This window comes from Etheostoma cragini, chromosome 12 (genome assembly GCF_013103735.1).
Source record: "Etheostoma cragini isolate CJK2018 chromosome 12, CSU_Ecrag_1.0, whole genome shotgun sequence".
In the NCBI taxonomy this organism is placed as follows: domain Eukaryota; kingdom Metazoa; phylum Chordata; class Actinopteri; order Perciformes; family Percidae; genus Etheostoma; species Etheostoma cragini.
Window position 1 is genome coordinate 20,655,135 of NC_048418.1, and position 19,992 is coordinate 20,675,126.

The window sequence follows — 19,992 nt, forward strand, 5'->3', positions numbered from 1 at the left end:
GGAAAAAGGCTGCAATGAAACAAAGAGTGAAAAATTTAAAGGGGTCTGAATACTTTCCGTACCCACTGTATATATACTATACATACTACATACAAACATACATACATGGGAAAAGTAACTACATTTACATACACATTTTTTAATCCAAAATCGATATTGTATACCTCTACCATCCAAAACGACACAAACTGATGAATAATGTCTCTACCGTGCAGATAATAAGTCTCTTCCATTCATGGCCATGCTGAGGAACCTGAGGAACATGATCACTAAGGGCATCAGTGAGGCTCATCACAAGAAGATCCTCAGCAGACTGACCAACAAGGTGAGATCCAGAAGGGTGCATGTGCTGCAACCTCATTGTAACGATTATAACAAAGTTAGTGTACTGGGCTTTGGTTAGAGAAAAGAGTCATACTTGTGTTCATCAGTTTGTTGTTGGGTTTATTTTGTAGTTGAAGATTTCTATGTAACTCTGTGTTGTTGATTTGTTTACAGAAAGCAGTTATTCAGAGCCGTCAATTTCCCATCAGATTTCTCGCCGCCTACAAAGTCATCATGGAACTTAACACTTTGGGTAAGAAATCTATCTATATCTGTGTGTGTGTATATATGTATATATGTGTATATATATATATATATATATATATATATATATATATATACATATACATATACATATGGATAGGACTCTCAAGTATCGAAAAATTCCCAATTTCAATACCTAGGGAGCAAATCTCATCAGAGTCAGTGAGCCAGTAAGCATGCAGAATGATTTTCACCTGCTTACAAAGCAGGAGCTCATGAATGGATAAAAAGATTTGTGCCGAAATGTGTATGTTGTCATATCTTTTTGTTTAAATGTTATAAAATTAGTATTGGTATCAAAAATTTCGAAATGAACAGTAGCATGTTTTCTGTTGCTGTGGTCTTGAAAGGGTAAAGCAGGTGATATTTTATATTGTTCTTATTGTCAACACATTTTATGTAAACTATAGCTCTGCGACTAATTATTATTTATTATTATCAATTTAATCTGCAGAGTATTTTCTTGATTAGTTTAGCATGGAAATGTCCAACAAAAAATCCTGCACCACAAGGTGACCTCCTTAAATGTCTTGTTTTATAATTATTATAATATTATAATCCAAAACTCTAAAATGTTCAGGTTGCTATCAGGTAAGACCAAGATAAAGAAATCACTGTTTATTAAAAAATAAAAAATAAAGATTTACATCTTCAGTCCACCAATCAAAATCAGAATCGGAAAAGGATTTATTGCCAAGGAATATGCCTTGGTGGTTGGTGCGTACATTAACATCTTACATTAATTCATATATTAAAATGAAATAAATTGGCTTGAACTGGAGTGCCCAAGTCAGGGTATGTGAAATTATTGAGAGACAGACTAACACCTTGTTGGTCTTAGTCCTTTCATTGGATTTATGGAGGATATGAAAAAATCTAAATAATGCCAAATGATTGGCCAGCTTTAAATGTAAAACCACAGCCCAATATTAACTGTGATGAATTTTTAAAAACTAACATATTGGCATTACTAAACATGATCCGTGGTAAAACGGCGAGCTAGGGCGCAGAGCAGAGAGCCAAAGCGCAGCGTAGGTACACGTTCTGGAATTGGTTGCACCTTGAAAGTTCAGCGACAACGCGGCTCACCCCATAGGAACAGCCAGCGCAGAGCAGTTTTACCGCGGATCACGTGAAGGCCCCTTGATCGAGTGTACCTCTGATGTACTGCAACAAAGAACACATGCTGTTCCTCCTCTTTTAGCCTTGGCATCAGAGAAAGCTGTTCCCCCTGTTAAAGAGATCCTGAAGGGCATTCTGAATAAGATTCCCAAAAGTAAGCGCTTCAAGTGTCTGGATTGGAACACGACTCCGAGGAGCCGGCTGAGGGTGACGCTTGTTGTACCGTTTATCTTTCGACTCTACCGAGCCAAGAAGGACCAGCTGAGAAAGGCCAAGTATGGACATGTGTTTTCAGTTCCAGCTATTTTCTCTGATTCTGTCCCAATCTATTGCATTTTGAATCTAAACTTTATTTTATTTTTATATTTTATATATATATATATATATATATATATATATATATCCAGTGCACAGGAAGTGAGAGAAGCGACAGCAGTTTAAAATAAACAGAAAAACAATTGGTTAGTTACCTTGACCAGTGATAAATGCTGTGACTATAAAAAGGCAAAGCAAACAGCAGCACCTATTATATAGAAACTCAAACAAGTAGTGAAAGATGGGGCGCCTGGATATATTCAGTTGGTAGAGCAGGCGCCCATATACAGAGGTTTACTCCTCGATGCAGTGGGCCAGGGTCCGACTGCGGCCATTTGCTACATGTCATTCTCCCTCTCTCTCTCCCCTTTCATGTCTTCAGATGTCCTGTCCAATAAAAGCCTAAAAATGCCCAAAAATAATCACATACATAGGGGAAAAAACATCACAGCAAAACGGTTGCACACCAAAAGATACAGCCAAGCATTATATTTTTGCTCAGGTGCGAAATTTGTTTGTTTTGAACAGGTAAAGGAACAATTTGACAATTTGAAAAGAAACTTATGCCTAAGGTTGTTAGACTATGTGAGCTCTTTTAAAAAGCGTTTAAAACCCATCTGTTCAGTCAGGCCTTTGGGTTGTATATGTGTTCAATGTACGTCTCCTTAATTATTTTTTTGGGTGTTTTATCTTTGCTTTATTTAGGCCTACACTACATGACTATTACGTATCAGATGTTATTTCTTTGATTTTCAAGTGCTTTGTGACTGGTGTCTGTAAAACGTGCGTTATGAATAAACTTTGCTTGCTTGCTGTTTCTGTTTTTTGTGTCTGTGCATCCAGTCAGAGGCAGTACACTGTCGCTCTGTTGGACCGTTACCGCAAAGCTCTGGAGACGGCGGTGCAGCTCTCCTGTCGTTACAATGTTCCCCCGCTCCCCGGACGCACCATTATCCTGCTCCCCGCTAGGATGTACGCTGATAACGACTGGGGTCAGAAACAAGACTTCTGCCTCCCCCCAGACCCCGAGCAAAATAACGAAGAGGAGACAGAGGAAGAAGAAGAGAGCGGGAGGGAGAAGAAGAAGGAAGAGCAGGACAAGCTTACTCCTTCTGTGAGTTTTCTTTTGATTAGCGACAAAGGAAGATTTACTTATTTGACTTGGCTTAAAACCCCAATTAGTGTTGTTCCACCTGTACTTTCTTTAACTCATTACTTATCTCTCCTCTCCTTTTACATTCTCCCAGATAATGGAGGCGGCAGTTTTGCTCTCTCTGATGATTGGCAGCAGTGCAGAAGACAGTCAGATCTGCATTTATGATTGGAATTGCAGTAAAGAAGTCAGCCTGAAGTCTGATATTCTTTTGGATAATGTCAGGAGTGTGATGAAGCAAATACAGGTCAGGGCTTTTTTCTGAGGAATCATTCTTGTGTGGTCGACTTTAACTTGAAACTTGTAATTTTAACTTTCATGTAGAGTGAGTAAACAGAAATAAGTACTTTTTAAAATATTTTATTGGGTGGCCTTTTGCCTTTTATTTGATAAGACAGTGTAGTAAGGACTCCGCCTTCAGTATATTCAATTTTATTTTATTTCAAGTGCAGTATCAACATAAGAGATGGTCTCAAAACACTTTACAACAGGGAATTCAATAAAAGTTAGGATTAAAAACACAAAATTAAATCAATAATGGGTCGCATATCAAAGAAAGAAACTTAGAAAACCTCTAACTTCCGAAACTTCAGTGTCAAGATAAGGATGGACACTACTGAATTGCCTTTGTTAATGAAAAGATTTGTTTTCACAGGTACTAATAGAGACGCCAAGTGAAAACATGGACCGGTTTACCCTCCCAAGAATGTTTACCAAGAAAAACAAGGTTAGTTTATTTGTATATACAGAGTTGTTTTTTGTTGTTAAATAAAAAAAAGATCATGCTGTCCTTATTTCTAACGATAGATGCTAACACAACAAATGTTAAACATCTCAAAGACTCTATGATGAACGTTGCCTGAAAGGGACAAACAAATATGTGTAGAAAGTTTAACAGCTATGATTTACAAATATATAATTTAAAACCAATTTGAATAGATATGAAGCACCTGATGAAACTGTCCTGCCGCTCAGTCATGCACATTTATCGGACGAAGACAAAGCTATTAAGGGAAAAAATGGCAGTTGAAGTACAGAAGTTTACACTTGTCCCTGTTGCCACAGAAGGTTCTAGCTGTTGCAGGCAATAGGTGTTTAAGTCAGTTTTATTTTATTTTCAGCTGTGGTGTCTTTCTGTGTTTTTTAGGTTTTACAGTTAATACTACCTACATCCTGTGTCAATAAAAAAATAGATTTTAAAGTTATTTCAATGATACTTCAATAAAAAATTCAAAATATAGCACCTCAGACAGAACATATTTTAACTGACTCTACCCTCTCCTGTTTCTTCTATTAATTAAAAAAATGTTTACGATCCCCCTCAGGTGTACACTCTCTTCCCTCAGGAGTAAACAGCAGCTTTATTAAAATTAATAAAGACACACTTGAGTCATAATATTATTTGCCTGCAGGGGGCACTCGTGACACAATTGCAGCAGCTTTTACAGTACGTTCCTTGTTTGTAGATGGCACACATCTGCCTATTAACATGCAGTTATAAAATACTGGCCTAATTTGGACAACTATGTCCTAAGTCCTAAAATCCGGTCTGAGTTTTGGGTCAATGACACGATTTTTATCAATAAAAAAAGTCAAAGGCCGCTGCTTTACACAGTACTGTGTCCTTGTTATCTTTGGCCTAATGCTTATATATCTCAGGTGGACAACATCATCATGCTAACTGACCAATGTGTCAATCATGAAGTGGAGTGGACCATCAACAGCTACCGGAAGGACGTTAACAACAAAGCCCTTGTGGTTCAGATCTTCTTGTTACAGAGGTAATGAATTAACCACCCTCTCTGCTTTCTTGCAATGTTTCTGTTAGCATAGACAGGTCATTTTTAATATTTGTTGCATAAAAAATGTACAGAACAGCCTCAAACGAAAAATAATACCATTTGGCTCTCTGCTGGTTTGTGTTTTTTCCTCTTTCTAACTTGAATGTATTTCTTGATGTATCCTCGACTTGCAGTATGCCAGACGAGGTAATCCCTGAAAGGAACTGTGTGAAGCTGTCCGGCTTCAGTGAACAAATGCTGAGGTAAAATGTCTGTTTGCTCACTTCTTTCCAAAAAAACTGAATTAGAGGATTAATATAAATGGAAGAAATGTTAAGTTTGATGGGACTTTAAAGCAAACTGTTGGCATTCTGATTGTGATAGAAACTCAATAGGATTTATATTACTAATACTTATCTGTCTGTTAAATATGAAGCTGGAGCCAGCAGCTGGTTAGCTTAGCTTAGCACAACAACTGGAAACAGCTAGCTTGGCTCAGTTTGAAGGTGACAAAATGCACTTGCCAGCACCACAAGCCCACTAGTTAACATGTTATCTTGGTTGTTTGATCTGTACAATAACAGAAGGGTGAAAACAACCAGGAAACCGCTGGTCCTTGCCAAGAAATAGTCTGGCACAGAATTTAAGGGAGGCACATTCTACTGCCAGGTGGGAACCCACGTACTTAGAGCTGTCCACTTGTGATCACTCAGATTTGATTTTAAAACTATGTTGGAATGGGGCCACAAGCCATCAGCCAAACAGGAAATTGTTATTTGTAGGGCTACACTTCAGTTTATATACAGAGTATACAAAATTAGTAAACATTAGTGTGCTGACAGGTATATTTTGTGAAATTTCGAAAGGTCCAGACTATCTGTTAGCAGTTTACAGTCATTATGCTAAGCTAAGCTAACCGGCTGCTGGATATACTGTAGCTCCATATTTCAAAAGACACGAGAGTGGTATGATCTTCTGGACTAACTCTCGCCAGACATAAGTGTTAATGTTTAAAGTAAATTGTAAAAGGTGTCAAATACATGTCTTTTTTTAATTATGAAGCAGGTTGAGGTACAATATAAATTCTGTAAAAGTAGCAAGATGTTCAAGCCCCAGAGAAATGCACACAGCCCGTATTCAAAAACTGCCTTAAAATGAGTCGTCAGGACTTCTGTATGGTTGTGATGTCACAGCTATACTATATATGAGAGCCGAAGTCACGCCCTTCTACTTCCGGTCCTAAGGACCTTAATTCGGAAAAAATATGAATGGGGGGAGGCAAATTATTTTTTATCCCATTTGAATTGTGGCATAGATTACAAATGTTATGTTTTGTCAATTTAAAAGATAATTTTTTTAACCGAAGAAATTCTCAGTTTAATGGTAAACTGTTTAAGCGAAATAAGGTCCAATGAGGTTCACCGGAAGGGGCGTGACCCCGGATGCAGTGATGGTGCAGATTGAGAAGATGGGGAAACACTGACCAATCAGAGCAGACTGGGCTGTTTCACGAAGGGGGCTTAAAGAGACAGGCACTAAAACTTAGTGTTTCAGACAGAATGCTAGAGATACAGCTATATCCAGACAGACAGTTTAAAAAAACATTAAAGCTTGTAAAAATGTTCTAGAAGAAACCCAAACGACAAGCATGGACGGGAAAATGATCATGATATGGGACCTTTAACTATTTCTTTAACTATGTTACCAGGTTTGTGGCAGAACGAGGATCATCCAGGCTGCTGGACCATGTTGAGCATTTAGACAAACTGTACAACGTCCCACCACCAGAGGGACATAAAGGCCCTCAGACCACAAACAGTGTTGTTCCGATACCAGCCAGCCCCAACTTAAGGTAACTTTTATTTTGTTGCAAAGAAAATAAAAATCAGAACAGCTTTCATCTTAACGTTGACGTCCAGGAGACATTTATTTTCCCCTGCTGGTTTAACACTGTCTCCGTCGTCAGGTGGCGAGGCGTCCGTGTGTTTATCTCCTCCACCTTCAGAGACATGCATGCCGAGCGCGACATCTTGGTGCGGAGCGTTTTCCCGGAGCTCCGGCGTCGTGCTGCCCCGCACTGCCTTTACCTGCAGGAGGTAGAGCTGCGATGGGGCGTGACAGAGGAGGAGTCGGGCCGGGCCACCGAGCTGTGCCTGTCAGAGGTGTGTCGCAGCCAAATGATGGTAGGCATCCTGGGGGAGCGGTACGGCCTGGTGCCTCCTAAGCCTGTCCTGCCTGACCTGCCACAGCACAGCTGGGTAAGACTTGGTATTATAACATCAGTGTAAATATAAGGGCTGCATGATATGAGTGAAATATGTGATATTGTTGAATATCGCGATAAGCTAGAATGTTTGTAGTCTCGCATGAATTATTCATATAATCAAACTACATTTTATATTTTAAAGTAAAAGAGGATGAGAGTGTCTGTTTTTAGATGTGAATTTCTATTTAAGATATTCTCTCTAAAATAATGCAACAATGCATGATTTATTTGTTGTTGTGCAGCTGGCGTCGGCCCCAGCCGGCCTGTCCATCACAGAGATGGAGATTCGGCAGTTCCAGGCTCTTTACCCCGACACAGTACAACAGCGAATGCTCGGCTACTTCAGAGATCCAAATATCTCCAAGTATGTAATCCATGCTCACATTCACACATTTGTCTAACTTTTCTCTTTATAAAGTTTAAACCTCACATTTGTTACACCTTTCTGGAGTTTTAATTGAAGTTTTGATATCCTTAAGAAGATATATTTGTGGTTTTAATTACCAAAAAAACATCTCAATGCAGTTTTACAGCTCCCCTCTTAGAAGCTCTGCTAAGCGCAGGTTGATTTTGGGCTGACTTATTAATAGTCATGTTCCTCTCTTCTGATTGGTCAATTGTGTTCTGGGTGACGCCCCTTAGGTCAACAACGGGTAACATGTTGTAGCCTGTTGTGCATTTGACTGTAGAATGACCATTTTGACCCTTTTACGATACTTATATATCCCCTAGACCTTAGTTATCAGGACAATATTTTTTTCATTAGGTTTATTTGATACGGCCAGCAGTCATACAGCACTCATTCACTATAATTTAAAAGGTACACGCAATGGTGACATATACATTGATAAAGCAAACAAAACAAAACAAAAATACCTGATGACAAAGACATTCATTCACCTCTATACTGCATTCAATTTAAAAGTGAAAGTGTATGGGTGATGAAATGTGTGACAATTAAAAGTGAGTGCATCTCTGGTTTTCTAGGAGCCAGTTTGAAATGAATTAAAAAAGTGTTGAATGTTGGATCTTTTAAGTTTGAGTAACTGAATCATTTAATTAAAAAACAACATTTTAAAAACAGACATAGGATGTTTATGTTTCCATTCAGTTGGTTTCAGTGCTGTTCTACTAAACAGTTTGCTGTGAATTTATTCAAGTATTTTATGTTATAATTCAATTTTCCTCCGATGTTTCTCAGATTAGTTCCTGTGGCGTGGAAATCTGACTTTGTTGCTGAATCGAAGGAGGCTGAGTGTAAAATGGCCTCGCTGAAGAATAGCATCAGGGCCAGTGGAGTCCAAGTCACTGAAAAGTGAGTCATCTGTCCTAAAAACAGAGTTAAACAATAGTTACTATTCTTTAAGAATACTTCTCATTTAAGACTTTTATTTTAAAAGCAGTGTTTGTGAGAGCTAAGCTGAGTCTACTTGTCTGTTTTTCTGTCCTAGTTACTCGTGTGAGTGGGGCGGCGTTGTGGGGGGGAATCCCTATCTGAAAAACCTGGAGGACTTTGGCAAAGCTGTGCTGGAAGACCTGTGGGCGGCTGTAGTAAAGCAGTTTGTGGAAGTTAGTCACTCTGACCATTCAGTCGATTACACTTTCCAAACTCTTCATTAAGCAAACTAAGCTATGTGAAACCAGGGGCGGAAGAAGTAATTCTAATAGTAATTTACCTAAGTAAAAGTAGCAATACCACACTGTAAAAAGTATCAACAACAAGTAACAGAAGGCTTGTATCATGTGGACGCGCCAACAGTGTTGTTGTCTTTACTTAGAATTTCTCATGGGGAGACAGAAACTACGCACTATAGCTTTATTATACATATTGACCCCTGTCAGTTTTTTATTATTATGTATTTGGATTATTAGTAATAATGATGTCTAATAGGGGTGAAAACAAATTTCCATACAGCAATAGATTGTTGTCTTTTGTGCAATGAGAGAATTGATACACATCCAATTATTGATATTTTAATGAATAAAATAAGGCGCTATGAATAGATTTCCCTGCTCCCATGGTGGCTACTTCATGGCTCCTCAAGTTGGCGCTCAACAACTGAACGAGGGAAAGTTGAACAGAAGTTAACAAGCCAAAGAGGAAGATGTTTTCAACAGGATGGTGGACAGCAGTTTGAGGGAAATCACAGACGCCCCCCCCCCCCCCCCCCCCCCCCCCCCCCCCCCCCCCCCCCCCAGCCATGTTTAAGTCCAAAGTTGGGACCCAGAGTTGCTCTATACTCGTGTCATTTTAAATTTAAATTTGAATGTACTTTTTTTTAAATTTAAATTGGTTTATTTTGATATATTTAAAACTGCTTCATATACTGTTGGATAGTTTAATCTATGTATCTTTTCTAAAGTGGTCCAACATGTCTACCTGGCAGAACTGTTTTAGGAAATACTGATTGATATAATTTCTAACTAAAGAGGTATCCTGGGACATTTGTCAACACAGTTACCGTTTAGTTGAAGTAAATAAACCCCTCATTTCTCTCCGTCTGACAGGAGGATGCCGAGGCAGAGGCTTTGTCCGACGTGATGGAGCAGGAGTTGCACCAGGGGGCGTTGCAGAGGCAGTTCTTCGGCAGGGCCAAGCAGCTGTCTGGGGCTGTGGAGATAGTGGAGCAGGCCCAGGCCAAAGGGGGTATTATGGTGGTGGAGGGAGGACCTGGAGAGGGCAAAACTGTCTTCATGGTAAATTTCTCAAAGCAATGATATTCTACCATATTTTTCTATCAGGGATTCTAACCTGTTACATGTATACACTCAGATCTGACTGCTGAAAGGAGAAAACACTGATATGCTCGATACTCATCACTTATAGTCCAAGTTATTATTTTTCTTAATCAATTGTAAATATTGGTTGTATGGATTTAAATGTGATATGCGATGATCAGGGCTGCCTGGTTTTATATACAGTTGTGCTCACAAATTTACATGCCCATGCTTAAGTTGACTAAAAAGAGAAATAAAAAAATCCTGTTTTGGAAATTTATCTTAACGCCTTAATTAAAAAAAATTGGTAAAATCCAACCTTTAAGGACACCAATTTTCTTTGTGAATGAATAATGTAATAAATGTTCTTCCTCAAAATACAGGGGGGAATATGTATACGTACCCCTATTTTAAATTCCCATAGAGGCAGGCAAATATTTATTATTAAAGGCTAGTTATGTCATGGATCCAGGATACTATGCATCCTGATAAAGTTCCCTTGGCCTTTGGAATTAAAATAACCCCACATCATCACACACCCTTCCCCAAACATAGAGATTGGCATTATGAACTTTCCATAAAATCATCTCTCAAGGCAAATCAAACCAGCTATTAGTCTAACTGAAATACAACCATGCCATTCTCTATGTGTGGTGAAGGGTGTGTGATGGTAGGGGGTTATTTTAATTTCAAAGGCCAAGGGAACTTTATCAGAATGCATAGTATCCTGGATCCATGAAATAACTGGCCTTTAATAATAAAAATGTGTCTGCCTCTGGGGATTTTTCCTCATTTTTTGATTGAGATGTTGAGATAAATTTCTAAAACATGATTTATTTTATTCCTCTTTTTAGTCAACTTAAGCATGGGCATGGAAACTTATAAGCACCACTGTAGGGCTTCAACTAACAGTAAGAAATGACTTCCATAAATGATTATTGAGTAATCATCTGTTAAAATTGCCTGTTACAATTTCTTAGAACCAAAAATGACATATGAATATGACATATGATTGAAATATCTCGTTTTGTTTGACCAAGAATCCAAAAGCCAAAGATTCAAATACAGTTATATTGAGCTGAGAAAAGTGGCAAATCCTCACATGGCCCAAGCTAGAACCAACAATTTTTTTGCATTTTTGCTTGAAAAAAACTAAAAGTTATAAACCCAAACCCACCTTAATGGTAGAATGTATTACAGGACTGTCATATTAGCCTACATTCGTCTTTGCTCGGTGTACCTAATAAACAGACAATTGGGTGTAAATTGTCAACATGGGAAATTTGCCTTTAACTCTCTCCACACAGGCTGCTCTAGCAGACACCCTCAGGGCTGGAGGGAAGTCCAGGAAAAACCTTGTCTGTGATGTCATCTCCTACTCTACGGCTGCCAGCCAATCAGCACGCTCTGTGGGAAACCTACTTCGATGCCTCGTTCAGTGGTTGAGGAAGATGAAGAACACTGAGGAGGAATCGCCTCTTCCCCGTTCTAACAAGTAGCAAGATTTAAATTGTCCTTAAAATAGTTTACAGGAATTTCATATTGTCTGTGCATTAATAGCTATTGTTTTTTTTTTTTTTGTCAGAGATTTGCTTTCAGAATTTCACTCCAGTTTGAGTGATATAAAGAAGACTAAACCTCTAGTGCTGCTCGTCGATGGGGTGGATCTAGTCCAAGATGGAAGAGGTCTGCTCAGCTCTGATTGGATCCCACAGCAGCTTCCGCAGGTCAGTTATACGGATAGGAAACTGAAGGAAAACGTTCAGGGGCCTCCAATTGATACAAAACTATATAATTTGCCAATTTAAGCATTTATATAAACTTTGCAAAACCAGCTTAATTATGATTTGTCAGTTTAATAGCTGAGCTCTTCCAGGCATTTACCTCGCTTCGCACACACGATATGTATCGATAATATTGGATCCTGCATAATCAATACTTGAATCCAGATCATTACAATGTGTTTCTCATTTGCCCATTCACACATCATACACCAAAGGTGGTGGAGCTGCCATGCAAGAGGCTGGCCTGACATCTGTAGCAACTTGGGGTTCAGTGTCTTGCTTAGGGACAGTTTGACATGGGGACAGGAGGAGCCTGGGATCCAACTGTCAACCTCATGGTTATTGGACAACCCACTCTACCTCCTGACCCACAGCCGTCCAAATCTGCATAATCATAACTCAAATGTGTTTATTCAACTAATAAAGATCGATGTTACAGCAGTTTGAAGAAATGTTTGGTTAGACTTTATTTGAAGGTATCTACATAAAAGTGTCATAAAACATTATTAACAAGTCATAAATGTTTCTGACATAACACTTCTTTTAGTAAGTGTCATTCGGTTTTAATAACAAGTTCTTGTTAGGGTTAGGGTAAAAGGTTAGGGTTCATGTTTCATGACTGTGATGTGTTTTCATGACAGTGCCATGTCACTCTTAAGTAGATACCTTCAAGTAAAGTGTTACCAAATGTCTTCTTACTGTTTGACATGGATAGGCCTGAATTTTGTTACAGCTCATTTTTTTTACCAAGAAATGCTTTTAAAATCTTGTCAGCATAAATAATCTGACGTGTGTACAATGTCAGAGCAGAGACATTCTAATATTTTGTCGACAAGGTAACAAAACCGAACATGGTTAGAATGCCGGACAAAAATGTATTGTCTACACTGATTGACTTTTTAGGCCTTTGTGTGCTACAGTAAAACCCAGATTCTCTTTTTCTCTAATCAGGGTGTTTGTTTGGTAGTGAGCATCCCAACCAAAGCAATGCTGCTACAAACCCTGGCCAAGAAAAAAAGCACCGTCCTGTTTTCACTGGGACAGCTTACCATGCCGGACCGGAGGGAGATAGTTCAGAAGGGCCTGGACACCTTTGGGAAGAAACTCAGTGACTCTGCATTCAACAACCAGGTACTTCTCATGTGTTTCACACTATTTTGTGCGCTCTGACAGTGGTGCATCTCCAAACATTGCTCATATGCTTGAGGCTGCAAATGATACTCAAGTGTTTGCACTACATTCTTTAATCTAATGCTAATCCAACCCTCAAACTATGCTCTGTCTGCTCATCCAGCTCCAGGCGCTGATAACGAAGAAGGGAGCATCCAGTCCTCTCTACCTGCACCTAGCCTGTGAAGACCTGAGGAATTTTGCCTCTTTTGATAAGGTAAATATATAAATGTATTTTAGACACTTCCACAGTGGTATTTACTGGTAACTACTATACTTCCACGTAGCAATGCTATGTACTGTATAGGGTAGATGCCTATATGTAACCTTATGTAACACAGGTACAGAAAGCTAATAACAGAAAGCATTAATGTCAATATTAAAACCAAATTTGCTTGCGGCTCTTTGAGACTGAGCTAAATGCTCACATCAGCATGCTAACATGCTCGTAATGATAATGACAGAATGATCATGCAATAGCAGGTGTGTTGTGATCATTAGCGTTACACACAAATTGCAGCTGAGGCTGATGGAATGCCAGTAGGTTAACAGGTATTTGATTATAAACCAAAGTATAGGACAGAATGAAATGGTGACCTGATGATGTAGCTAAATGACAGGCCAGGGGGTCTTCAATGTTTTCCTCTCTGGACCATGAATGTGTGAACGCAATTTCACAACAATCCAGCTAATAGTTGAAGAAGAAAAGTCAGAGAATCACCTCAGGCAACAGAATGAAGCCTCCAGGGTCGTAGGGAGCAAACTTCATGGCAATCTTTCAAATAGGCGTTATTCCAGTGTGAAGTGATGTGCAGACCAAGCTACACACTGGCAGACTGACATTGCCATTCATTTATTGTTTGTTATTTTGTCAAGAGTATTTTTTAATTGAGCCAAAGATTATTGTTTATTTATTTATATTTTATATTTATATTAATTATCACTTTGTCTCTGTGTCTCAGTTGAAGGAGAGCCTCGAGGGCTTGCCTCAGTCTCTGAGCCAGTTGGTGCATTACAGCCTGGACAGAGTCTGCTCCCAGTACAGAGGAATGCTGGGACTTCGCGGGGCTCTGGCAGCTCTCACTGTCAGCACCGCTGGTAAGATGACCATGCTTTTTTTTTTTTTGCTATAAGTGCTATAAAATTTAAAGGGATATTGTAACCAAAGCGTTGATTTGCTGAACTGTCTTTGGCTTCATCGACAGGCCTGAGGGAAAGAGACTTGTACTCTGTACTGAACACATGCAATGACTTGTCCTCACGGGATGGACAGGTCACATGGCAGGAAGTACTGCAACTGTCCAGGAAGCCCAAAGGACGCATTCCCATGGCGACTTTCACCCGTATAGTGCAGAGCTTACAAAGGTACGAATCCGATGTTAGTTAGAAGTGGTGCAAAACTCAAAGTATGCTTGCACTTAGCTGTCTCTTTTTATCTTTACTCTCTTGTACTTTACGTTATAGAAAGGGTAGTTTATTTTATCTTTTGCCCTTTTCAATTAAATTGGATACACTTTATAATCACAATCATAAATGCTTGATCACCATTTCATGGATGTTTATTGACTGTGTGCTTTTAGATTTCCTCCATGTTAGAGGGAATACACATTTGGTCTGTTTAGATACAGTATGCTGAGGTCTGAGTCCAATTATAGACAACAGTCCTAAAGGATCTAAATCTTATCTGCAGCCTAATTGGTCCGTCTCATTGCCACAACACTGACGACCTGCTGGCTCTAACCAACCCGGAGGTGAGGAGGGCCTTTGAGGACTTCCTCATGCCAACAGAAAGTGACAGAACCAGAGCTCACCTCGTACTGGCAGGTAAAATACACACAGTCTGTTTTAATGCAGTACAAGTAAGTATTAGTTACTGTTTAAATTAATTAGTCTTTTGCCACTCTACTGTCCCTTTTTCTCAGCTCATCTGTGGGCCCTAGCCAACCCGCAGGGCACAGATACCTTCCTTCAATGTGAGGCCAACTCTGTACTGCACCTGCCTTCCAGCCTGGTTAGTCATCTGCCATCACCACCCACAATACAACACAGCTGCTTTGATGTACAGACAAAGTGTTGGGATATCTCAATTGATGTTTCATTTAATGCCTATATAACGAGTTTTAAGCTTGGAACTAAGTCAACTCGGCTATGAGATGAGTCTTGACCAAGAAACATTTGATTGGGTGCAAAAAAACAAAAACAATGGCAAAAAAGTCAAAGGAACAAGACTGTACAGAAATGAGAGACTGACTGGTAGCAACTCGCTCTAGCCGTTTATCATGATTTTGCGCTTGATTTTAACAGCCTTCTTTTGGTTTTGGTCAGATTCAAAGTGGCCAGCTGGAGGCGCTTCATTCCCTGCTCTCCAGCTACTACTTCCTGTATGCTAACGTACGCCACGGCCTCCTGCACTCCCTCTTGGAGACCTACAACTTGTATGGTGAGGATGCATAACGATACTGTATGATGAATGTGGTAACACCTTTTGATAGTTTGGCTGCTTTTTAGAACGTTCTCCATTTAATCCTTCATGTGTGCATTTCAATGAATTTGACATTTTTGCTCTGCAAACCTCCCCTTGAAAAATGTTGGCTAAACAGTAAATCCTAAGATTTGTGTCCTGTCAAATTTTGCCTTTCTTGTAGATAATGAGCTTAAGTCTACACCTTCATGTAAGTGCTTAAAACAATACATAACATACGTATATAAGTGTGTTTTATTCCCTACTAGTTTCTCTTTGTGCTCTCAGTTGGCTTCCAGGGTCCTCTAGACGACTGCCGGAGTTTCCTGCGGCGTCACGGCCCCCTGCTCTCCTCCTGGCCGCCTCTTTTCCTTCAGCAAGCCCTCAACGAGCCTCCAGAGACCTCTGCTCACACCTGGGCACAAGGCCTGATGGGAAAGGAAGGTGCCCGAGTAGTTGAGTGGCTAAACAATGACAGTCAGATTCTTCAGGAGAACAGGTAAGCAGGTCGTCTGCAAGGTGGTTCGAAGTAGGGCTGGCTATTGTCTGTGATTTGCCAGATCAAATTGATTCCGATTCACAAGAACCTGATTTGATTACATTTCTGATTTGATATCAATTAGGTTAAAGGTCCCATGACATGGTACTCTTTTGCTTGTATATAGACCTTAGTGGCCCACTAAAACCAGTTCAGCCTTTGTGCAGAATTACAGCCACTAGAGCCAGTCCCACAATGAGCTTTCCTTAGGATGTGCCAAATCTGAGTCTGGGCAGGGGTTTAATTTGTTATTGATATCTAGGAATTTGTCAATGGTCTGGTGTGTTTCATGGCAGTGAGCTGGTGTCCACCTTCTCCTCTGAACCCACCTGTGTGGTTGTGAGCTCGGATGGAGAGCTGATGGTGGTCGGCACTGGACAGGGAATGCTGCATTTCATCAACACCCAAACAGGACAGGTAGAAATACATTTTCCAGTAGAAATGTACTTTTTTGGCCTCCCTTTGGTTGCTTCTTCATTGCGTCACTTTTTCATCATGTCACACATCCTCGACTGTTTTGTTTGTGTTGATAGTTTCTATTTGGCCAATGAGTAGCGATCTTTACCAATTTGTTAGTGTCCCATTGCCACAGTGTAAGGTCTGGCTACACCACAGATACTTTCTGTTAGGGTTAGGAGAAAAAACACTTTGGGTTTCTTTAATCCAGTCACAATTTGACATGCAAAGATCAATTGATTAGTTGTCAACTTTTAAATTAATCTTCAACTATTATGATAATCGATTCGGTTTGATTAATTTAAGACAAAGTAAAAAAAAAATCTTTGATTTCAGCTTGTTAAATGTTAATATTTTCTAGTTTCTTCTCTCCTCTGTGACAGTAAACTGAATATCTTTGACGAGACATTTGAGTACGTCACCTTGTGCGTTTGGCCAACACTGATTCACATTCTTCACCATTTTCTGACATGTTATAGACCAAACAACTAATTATCGATCATTTGAGAAAAATAATCAAGAGATTAATCAACTATGAAAGTAATCGTTAGTTGCAGCCTTAGTCACAATTTTGGGCGGCGCTAAACTGCGGACGCAGACACGTTGGCTCTGCAAAATTGTCTTGAGTAGGATCTTGTTTTGGTGGAACATTTGCACTCCACAGAAGAGAGGAGGGCTTAGTAGTGTGAGCGATTTAAATTAGCTGGATATATAGTTTAAAATTTTTTGCTCTTACCAGTGTATCGCTGTGTGTACTTTGCCTACAGCAATCCCACCAATCGGTCCTGGTTAGAAAGAAATGCCATAGACATTCACGAAAAGAAACAAGCAGACCTGCCTTGTTGCACGATCCAAATCTTCTTCAAAACCTGCCATGTTCAGTGTGTAGCTTGCTAGCTCAAAGGTTGTTGATGTTTCCCATAACAAAGGGATTTTGAGAACGGCATCACACAGAGAGCAGAAGTGAGGGGGCAAAGGCTTTATCCAGGAAATATACTTCTGTTGATCCAGACTAACCAATTGTAGACTTTACATGATTACACATTGTTCATTATCAACTCACATTCAGTACATAAACATGTACACGTGACAACCAAACATCGTGTGCATAGAATATCACGTTCCCATGCACTGTAATTAACTGTAGTAAAACCCATGTGTCAGTGCATTATCTCAGTAATCAGATGGCACGCCGCTGTCTGAAAACTAGCTGATAAAATCTACCAATAATTCTTTCTGATTCCTGCAAAATTTGATTGTAGTGCATGTAAACACACTTATTGCAAATGTTTCATGTTGTAAGTCTGAAAAGAATTACTGTTCAGTTGTCCCACGCTGAGAAAAAAAAGAAGCAACAAAGCTGTCTTATATCAACTCTCTCCTGGCTGTACACAGGAAGTAAAATCTCTGGTGAGCAGCTGTGACGGCATCTCCAGCTGTGTATTTCTTAAGGATGGACGTCTTGCTACCACCTCCTTTGATGGACGAATAGAGATCTGGGACATCGCGAATGGCTGCAGGTGAGGATAGAGTCTGAAGGAAAATTTCCAAAATACCTCAGACTGTATGAATCTGGGGTTTTTCTTCAAATACAGCTCAGGCTACTGATGTTTTGAATTTCTTCTTCTTGCAGGACTGCTCTTATTGAGGGCCACACTAATATAATAACCGCCAGTGATATCACTGCAGACAGGAAGAACATTGCAACAGTGTCTCTGGACTTCATGCTGAAAGTTAGTCTCAAACAAATCACATTCAACTTTTGCTGGCAAATCAGTTGCTTGTGTTTTGTGTTAGTGCCTCTTTATCCTGCCTTTTTTGTTCCATGTATTCTGTGTGATTTGAGACAGCAGTTTATTTCATGTGTGCCCCAGGAAGACTAGAAGCCACTTTGTTGCAGCTAATGGGAATCTGCACCACGAGTTGAGGAAAATACGTGATATGCCATAGCATCGTTGAATATCGCAATAGCAATAACTAATATTAGTGTACTCAGTTCTGCTGCTTTCAGTATTCTGCTAAAACTTATTGCTTGTTTAATTTAAAACAACTGGAAATAAAACACTATTCTCAATAAAACAGTCTTTTATTTAACAAATTGAACATGGAATTGAATATAAAAGGCACCACAAAAAAATGAACGAATTATATTTTCTTTCAACTAACACAAAACAATCTGAGTGTCTTTTGCGATGTGTTGCATCTTTTCACAATGTTTATTGCTCCAGTTAATATTGCGATGAAGATAAAATAAAAAAATATATTGTGTAGCCCTAATCCAAATATCTAAAACAGATTACTTTATAGATTAATTATACTGTCAACTTTTACCAAATTGCACGTTAATTAAAATATAACTCTCTTAACGTAAGCGTGTTTCCGCTATTTCAGGTGTGGTCCTCTACTAAAGGTAATGAGGTTGCGGCCCTGCCCAGCTCCAGCCCTTTGAACTGTGTGACCTTTGACCCAGAGGGTCACCTGCTGGCTGCTGGATGTTGGAATGGGAACGTGATTGTGTGGAACTGGCTTCAGAACAAAACTCTCACGGTGAGCTATAAAGATAGTCGCATACTGAGTTTAATGCTCACTACATCGAATGAAATGTAATAATTATGAAACTGCAACAAAAGATAATAAATAAACATTATAGGATTTCAATTCAACCTAATTTATAGTGTCAAATTATAACAGAAGGTATCTCTGGATTTATAAGGATAAGAGTAGGTCAAGACCACACACTCTAATTTAAAAAGACAACAATTCAAGTCCAGTTGCATTGTGGGTAATTTAGGCGCTAGGTTTTGGCATGGCAGAAGAACATGAGGAACAAAAAAAAAGGATATCTGTGCTGCTGTTACATTCATTTTGACTTTTTACCTTACTGTCCATTGTCTTTGACAAAGTTCTAAGAGTGTGCCGCTACATTGGTGGAGTACAAAAAAGAATAACAAAATCATCTTTCTGAAATTATTCTTAATGCCTTAATTTAAAAAATGGAAAAATCCAATCTTTATGGACACCAAGTGAATAAAAAATATATCCGAAATAAATGTTATATTTCTGCAGGCCGATATTTTGGCTGGCTGATATTATCGGCTGATATTAGGCAATTTCCTTCTGTATCAGAGTGTTGCCAACGGGTATGTTGTAGAGTGCCCTACAGCATACCTGTCGGTTGCAGTATTGTGTTTTCATTTTATTTACCAGAACTTTAATATATTTTGATGTTCCTCTGTTCTGTTCTGGCAATAAGACAAAATATTATCATATTATTTTAGTGAGAACTCATAAATAACTACAAATAACTAATGTTAGGGGAATCTGTTTATGTTTTGTTACGCAATTTTGGATTAAAAAAAATAAATATAGTTTTTAATTTTTGAATAACCAAATGTTTGTTTCGGTATTGGCCTTAAAAATCCTTTATTGGTCGGGCTCTACACACCCCTATGTGAAATTCCCATAGAAGCAGGCAGATTTGTATTATTAAAGGCCAGTTATTTAATGGATCCAGGACACCATGCATCCTGATAAAGTTCACTAGGCCTTTGGCATTAAAATACCCCCCCCCCCCTCCATAATCACATACCCTTCACCATACATAGAGATAGGCATGGTTCTATTTCAGTTAGCCTAACAG

General features: G+C 39.2%; 1 protein-coding gene across 3 annotated transcripts in view; it reads left to right on the plus strand.

Moving 5' to 3' along the window:
• Positions 1-19,992, plus strand: part of tep1 (telomerase-associated protein 1) — a 39,195-nt gene that overhangs the window by 7,086 nt on the left and 12,117 nt on the right. For all 3 annotated transcript variants that reach the window (XM_034887137.1, XM_034887139.1, XM_034887138.1), the window contains 29 exons: positions 216-325; positions 499-577; positions 1,793-1,985; positions 2,869-3,139; positions 3,273-3,425; positions 3,834-3,905; positions 4,838-4,959; positions 5,154-5,222; positions 6,668-6,811; positions 6,926-7,217; positions 7,468-7,589; positions 8,427-8,540; positions 8,677-8,794; positions 9,734-9,922; positions 11,251-11,438; positions 11,529-11,670; positions 12,679-12,858; positions 13,022-13,114; positions 13,860-13,995; positions 14,103-14,262; positions 14,588-14,721; positions 14,820-14,908; positions 15,223-15,337; positions 15,543-15,569; positions 15,647-15,857; positions 16,193-16,313; positions 17,748-17,872; positions 17,986-18,085; positions 18,744-18,899. In XM_034887137.1, the coding sequence (XP_034743028.1) occupies positions 216-325; positions 499-577; positions 1,793-1,985; positions 2,869-3,139; positions 3,273-3,425; positions 3,834-3,905; positions 4,838-4,959; positions 5,154-5,222; positions 6,668-6,811; positions 6,926-7,217; positions 7,468-7,589; positions 8,427-8,540; positions 8,677-8,794; positions 9,734-9,922; positions 11,251-11,438; positions 11,529-11,670; positions 12,679-12,858; positions 13,022-13,114; positions 13,860-13,995; positions 14,103-14,262; positions 14,588-14,721; positions 14,820-14,908; positions 15,223-15,337; positions 15,543-15,569; positions 15,647-15,857; positions 16,193-16,313; positions 17,748-17,872; positions 17,986-18,085; positions 18,744-18,899 (4,025 nt within the window). The remainder of the gene's footprint in view (positions 1-215; positions 326-498; positions 578-1,792; positions 1,986-2,868; positions 3,140-3,272; positions 3,426-3,833; positions 3,906-4,837; positions 4,960-5,153; positions 5,223-6,667; positions 6,812-6,925; positions 7,218-7,467; positions 7,590-8,426; positions 8,541-8,676; positions 8,795-9,733; positions 9,923-11,250; positions 11,439-11,528; positions 11,671-12,678; positions 12,859-13,021; positions 13,115-13,859; positions 13,996-14,102; positions 14,263-14,587; positions 14,722-14,819; positions 14,909-15,222; positions 15,338-15,542; positions 15,570-15,646; positions 15,858-16,192; positions 16,314-17,747; positions 17,873-17,985; positions 18,086-18,743; positions 18,900-19,992) is intronic.